General features: G+C 56.9%; 1 protein-coding gene across 1 annotated transcript in view; it reads right to left on the bottom strand.

Moving 5' to 3' along the window:
* PPFIA3 (PTPRF interacting protein alpha 3) overlaps positions 1–5,734 on the bottom strand; it is a 21,965-nt gene that overhangs the window by 15,962 nt on the left and 269 nt on the right. The window contains exons 2-8 of the mRNA XM_008064175.2: positions 4,613–4,867; positions 4,262–4,363; positions 3,726–3,890; positions 3,329–3,403; positions 2,425–2,499; positions 1,943–2,164; positions 29–175 (exon numbers count right to left, since the gene is read on the bottom strand). Coding sequence (XP_008062366.1) covers positions 29–175; positions 1,943–2,164; positions 2,425–2,499; positions 3,329–3,403; positions 3,726–3,890; positions 4,262–4,363; positions 4,613–4,852 — 1,026 coding nt within the window. The 5' untranslated portion in view covers positions 4,853–4,867. The remainder of the gene's footprint in view (positions 1–28; positions 176–1,942; positions 2,165–2,424; positions 2,500–3,328; positions 3,404–3,725; positions 3,891–4,261; positions 4,364–4,612; positions 4,868–5,734) is intronic.

The raw sequence follows: 5,734 nt of genomic DNA, 5'->3' as shown, positions 1-5,734 counted from the left end.
CACTGCCCCTCCCGGGCTGCGCCCCCACCTGCCGGTACAGCGACTCCTTGCTGGCCAACTCGTTCTCCAGCTTGTCGTTGGCGTCGTGCAGAGACGTGGCCTCGCGCTGGGCGCTCAGGTAGCGCTTCTCCAGCGTCGTGATCCGCTCCTCCATATCCTCTCGCTGCGCCAGCGCCTGTGGGGGTGGCAAAGGGCCCCGTGGACGACTAGGCCCTGGGGTAGCCGAGGCTTAGAACCCCGGACGAGGCACCTCAGGGTATCCTGGGAAACGAACTGCCTGCCACTTGGGCGTCAGAATGGGGGTGCCACACCTGCCAAGAGCCCCCAGAACTAGCCCTAAGTCCCCTGCCACCTGAGAGTTAAAATGGTGGTAATGATGGGCGTAGTGGCTCAAGCTTGTAATCCCAGCACTTTGGGAGCCCGAGGTGAGAGGACTGCCTGAGTCCAGGGGTTCAAGACCAGCCTGGGCAACTAGGTGAGCTCTCATCTCTACAGTAAATCAAAAAAATTAGCCGGTCGTGGTGGTGTGCGCCTGTGGTTCCAGCTACTTGGAAGGCTGAGGCGGAAGGATCACCTGAGCCCAGCAAGTTAGGCTGTGGTGGCCATGAACTTGCCACTGGACTCCAGCCTGGGTGACAGAGTGAGACTTCAACTAAAAAAAAAAAAAAAAAACTAGCCGGCTGTGGTGGCGTGTGCCTGTGGTTCCAACTACTTGGAAGGCTGAGGTGCAAGGATTACCTGAGCCCAGTAGGTCAAGGCTGCAGTGGCCATGAGCATGCCACTGCACTCCAGCCTGGGAGATATAATGAGACTGCTACTCAAAAAAAACCAAAAAAACAAAAAATGGTGGTAGTACACCTCCCATGAGCATATAGGGCAATCCTGGCTCAGAATCCCCCAGAATAGGATCTAAGCCCATGGGACCACAAGTCTCTACTTGATCATGTCATCACGATGCCGCCTTAGATTTGTCAGTAACTTCCGGCACAGTGTGGGCTTAGAATCACAGATAGGCACTCATGGGAAACACTGTTCCCTTCTATCTGAAAGGCAACACTTTTCAACAGCCACAAAGGTAGCCCAGGCTTTGAACCCCAAAAGCAGTGCTTGGGAGCTCATGGGAGATCGTATCCCATCTGGTAGTTCATACAATGGGACCACCCTTTTTAATGATCTCGTGGCCACCTAGGCTTAAAATTGGAGGTGAGGACCCTAGTGGATGATGAGAAATAAGGTGCCCACTCTTCTGTCTCATTCTCTGTCTTCAGGAATTCAGGCCCCACCTTTCCCACCAACTCCCTGGGCACGGGGATTAGGGTCAAGAGGCCTAAGCCAGGAAGGGGTGAAAGGCTCACAAAAGATTCAATTTCGAGGCACCAAAGAATGTCCTAATGATAATAGAATAACTCTGGCCCATTATAGAGTGCCTGTGATGTGCCGCATGCAAAACCTCTGATTAGAGTCACAAATTCCATTTTACAGATGTGGAAACTGAGGCCTGTTGTGGTGGCTCACACCTGTAATCCCAGCACACAGGGAGGCTGAGGCAAGAGGATCGCTTGAGCTCAAACGTTCAAGACAAGCCTGAGCAACATAGCGAGACCTCATCTCTAAAAAAAATGAAAAATAAAAAAACAGCCAGGTGTGGTGGCATGCGCCTGTAGTCCCAGCTACTTAGGAGGCTGAGATGGGAGGATTGCCTAAGCCCAGGAGGTCAGGGCTGTGGTGGTGCCACTGCACTCCAGCCTGGGTGAGAGTGAGACCCTGGCTCAAAAAACAAAACAAAACAAAATACAAAAGAGGAACGTGAAGGTCAGAGAGAGAGTCCACACAGCTTGTGGACTGAATCCAGGTTTTCGCAATCATAAGCTCTGTGACTTTGGGCAAAGCAGGAGGGGGAAGAGAGGGACTCATGGCAGCCCACCAGGGGCTCCCGCCTTACCTCCTTGAGGTCACGTTGCAGCTTGGAGTTCGCTTCCTCGGCCTTGCCCAGCTCGCGGTGAGCGGTGCCCAGCTCCTCCTCCAGCTGGCTCATCTGACGGCACAACACCGCCAGGCGCTCCCGCAGCTGGCACACCTCTGCACGCTGCCGCTCCAGGGCCTCCTCCAGCTCTGCTGTGCGCCGGTTCGAGTCCCCGCCAGGTCCCAGGCCGTTGGCAAGGGCCTGGAGTGAGGGAGGAAGGGACAGAGCCCAGAGTGGAGCGCACACAGACACAAGGATAAAGTTGAACAGCTGAGATGGGTAGAGAATCAAGGATCAGTAAAAATCATGCAGGGGTCTCCAGGGGTCAGTGAGGGTCACAGAAGTTAGCTAGGTGACCTGACTCAGAGGTCAAAGGCCAGTGACAGTCTTAAGGATTAAGGAGACCATCTCAAAGTCAGGGAGCTCAATGGAGGTAACAGGAGGGGACTTCCAGCTCTCACCTGCCCGTCCCCATCCTTGCCCGGCTCTTCCAGCCCTGACCGTCGCCTAGACAGCTGCTCTCGAAGGTTCAGAGTCTGGAAATGTGAACGGGGAAACAGAGCAAGGGGGCGCCTCAGATGTCTCAGCTCTACTGCCCACTGGACTAGCCCTCTGATGGGATGGGGCCCCCATCCGAGATGTCTCTGGTCCTGCTGCTGGGGCCTCCACTGCCCCATGGTCTACCGTTAATTACCGTGTCCTTATCATATCTCTCCTTAGCTGCCACTGTCGAGGGAGTCTTCCCCTCCTCTTCCCCTTGGCCTCTTGGTGGAGGTTTTCTCTTTATTTATTTTTTGAGCTGGGGTCTCACTCTATCACCCAGTCCAGAGTGCAGTAGCATGAGCATAGCTCACTGCAGCCTCAACCTCCTGGGCTCAGGTGATTCTCAGGCATATCTCAGGCACACGCCACCATACCCAGCTCAGTTTTTGTTTGTTTGTTTTTATGTTTGTAGAGACGAGTCTATGTTGCCCAGGCTGGTCTCAAACTCCTGGGATCAAGCGATCCTCCCACCTCGGCCTCCCAAAGTGCTGGGATTACAGGTGTGAGCCACCATGCCTGGCTGAGGTTCCCTCTTTAGCCCTGACTTTCCCCATCCAACATTTTCCTCCTTAGTCCCAACCTGAGCCTCAGCCCTGGTTCTTGCTTTGGCCTCACTCTCACTGAGAGGGTCTCCCCTTAGCCCTGCCCAATGAGCGCATCCTCGGGAATCCCACTGCTTTCTCTCCACAGTCCAACCTCCTTGGTCCTCTGCCCTAGTCCCGCCCCCATGGAGTCTCTCTGGAGCCCACCCAACTGGCTCAGCCCCACTGGCAGCTCCTTAGTCCCTTCCCATGAACGCAACCTTTCCTTCCTGACCCCCACCTCCTGATTGCTGAGCTCCAGCTCTTCCTCCAACACTGCCACTCGCTCCAGCGCCATCCGCAGCCGTTCCCGGACCTGGGGATGAAAGCAGAACAGCAGTGAGATAGAGACCAGACCCAATCGAGCACGGGTGCCCCTGGCCCAGAACACTCCTGATAAGGCAACGTAAGGATTCCTCTCTCTATAATGGGTGTGCTGCCCCAACCAGCTACCCAGGCCTCCCCACCCCCCGGTAGACCCCACCCCAGTTCATTTTTCTATCACCAACCAGTCAGGAACCAGTCAATCACAGTCAACATTCTTCCCAACCAATCACAGCCAGAATCTCTCCCACTCAGAAAAGCCCCAGTCAACCACGGGTTTCTGTTCTTCCTGTCGGCTCTTCCATTGCCCACACCTTCTCATCCAGGGCCTTGTGGTGCTCGAAGAGGGACTTCAGAGCCTTGAGCACCTCCACCTCTGAGGAGACCCCGCCCGGGGACTGGGCCTGGCGCTTCACCACGGTCATGCGCAGTGACCTCTCGTGCCTGGACACCAGGCACTCCAGATGTTCCAGGAGGAGCTACAGGGATAGGCACCGGGTCAAGGAAGAGAGGCAAGGGAAAGGGGGTAGGGTTGAGGAAAAAGGTGACAGGTGGGGCGGACACATGGAGGAAGAGATGGAGCCAAGCAAAGGGAACTCGAGAGAGACAGGTCAGGAACAGAGAGAATAGCAGAGGAAGGGTCAGTGTCAAGACGGGAATGATCCAGAAGAGAGAAGAAAGGTTATGGAGAAAGGGAGGGAACACGGAGAAAGGACCAGAGGGGGAGACCAGGCAGTAAGTAGGAGCAGGGAAGGCAGGAAGGCGAGATGGGATGGGGGAGGATGGGTCAGCCCGCAACACCTCGAGGCCCCGCCCCCCGCACTTAGGCCCCGCCCCCAACGCCCCTCACCCTCGTGTTGTTCCGCTCCGCTTTCAGCTCTGCAATCTCTTCTTCCCTCTCCAGCAGCTGCTCCCGACATAAGTTCAGCTCCTTCGTCAGAGCCGCAAACTCCTGTCCAGGCATGGGCAGGATCGGATCAATCACATCTATCCTTTCCCTATCTACTTCGTTCCACCGGCCTCGAAGTTTTCAAGCCCCGCCCTCTCGGCCAAGTTCCGGCCTTCAGGCCACTCAGGCCCCGCCCACCAATGGCAAGCCTCGCCCAGACTCCTCCCTCCCAAGCGTCAAGCCCCGCCCCTTCCGGACCGCCTCTCCGCTCGGGCCCCGCCCCCTCAGGCCCCGCCTCGGCCCCGCCCAGACCTGGGGCAGAGCGATGCTGAGCTGACGCTGCAGCGAGTCCTTCTCGTGGCCGAGCTCGCGCAGCCGCAGTTGCGCTGTAGCCAGCCCGTCCTGTGCCTCGCGCAGCGTCTCGAGCAGGCGCTCGCGCTCCGTGAGCATCGTGACCATGAGGCGCTCCAGCTCGCCCCCCGCCTCGTCCGGGCCCAGCGCCGAGCCCCGCCGGCCATCCTCGCTGATGGTGGGCATCACCTCGCACATCATGGCGGCGGTGCGGGCCTGCGGGTGCGGGGAGGGGGCAGGGAACACACCGGCCGCGTCAAGGCACAAGCAGAGAAACTGAGGCACGGCCACTCGGATACTCCATAGGGGAAACCGAGGTGGGGCCGACCAGGCACTTCATGGAAGGAAGTGAGGCCCAGCCACTCTGATCGTGGCACAGGGAAACAGGCACCGATACCTGCGCACTCCACCAGGGAAACCAAGGTTTGGCCACCAGGTGCTGCCAGAGACAACAGAGGCGTATCCATTCTAATAATGGCACAGGATAAACTGAAACGCATTGCTGTTAGGAAAATAGTCCTGGCTACCTGGGTGAGGGCATTTGGGGAAACTGAGGTCAGGCTCCATCAGTCACTGGCAGCAAACCTAGGCTTGGCCCATTCAGAGGAACTGAAGCTGGCTGACACTGTCATTGCCTGAGTGAATGTAGAAGAATCAGTGTCTATCTGTTCTGGCTCCGCTGAAAATCCCTCTCAACCCACTGCATGGGTAGGAAAACTGAGGCCCAGGGCAGAAGCATGCCTTAGGAAAGGCGCAGGGCTGGGGACACAAAATTAGGTCACTAGGACATGGTTATCTGTATAAGGTCACAGGGGTAGTCCTCACCTAATGTCCTGCCCAAGTCCTACCTCCTTCAATTTCCCAGACCCCAGCTCTGGAAGAATAAAGACCCACTCCACCTGAAGGTGAAAAAAAACACACCAAAAACATGGCCGGGGCCAGTGCTACTCATCTCGCTCTTCACGACCCACAAGTCCAAGAACCAGCTCCCTCATCCCTCAGGTCACAAGAGTCTAGGCCCCCAGTCCCTTCTGTCCCCCAGACCCAGGAATCTGAGGCTCCAGCCGCCTCCTCCCCAATCCC

Source organism: Carlito syrichta, unplaced genomic scaffold (assembly GCF_000164805.1).
Source record: "Carlito syrichta isolate Samal-C Ts95f unplaced genomic scaffold, Tarsius_syrichta-2.0.1 Scaffold307218, whole genome shotgun sequence".
In the NCBI taxonomy this organism is placed as follows: domain Eukaryota; kingdom Metazoa; phylum Chordata; class Mammalia; order Primates; family Tarsiidae; genus Carlito; species Carlito syrichta.
This window is presented reverse-complemented; position numbering and strand designations above follow the sequence as displayed.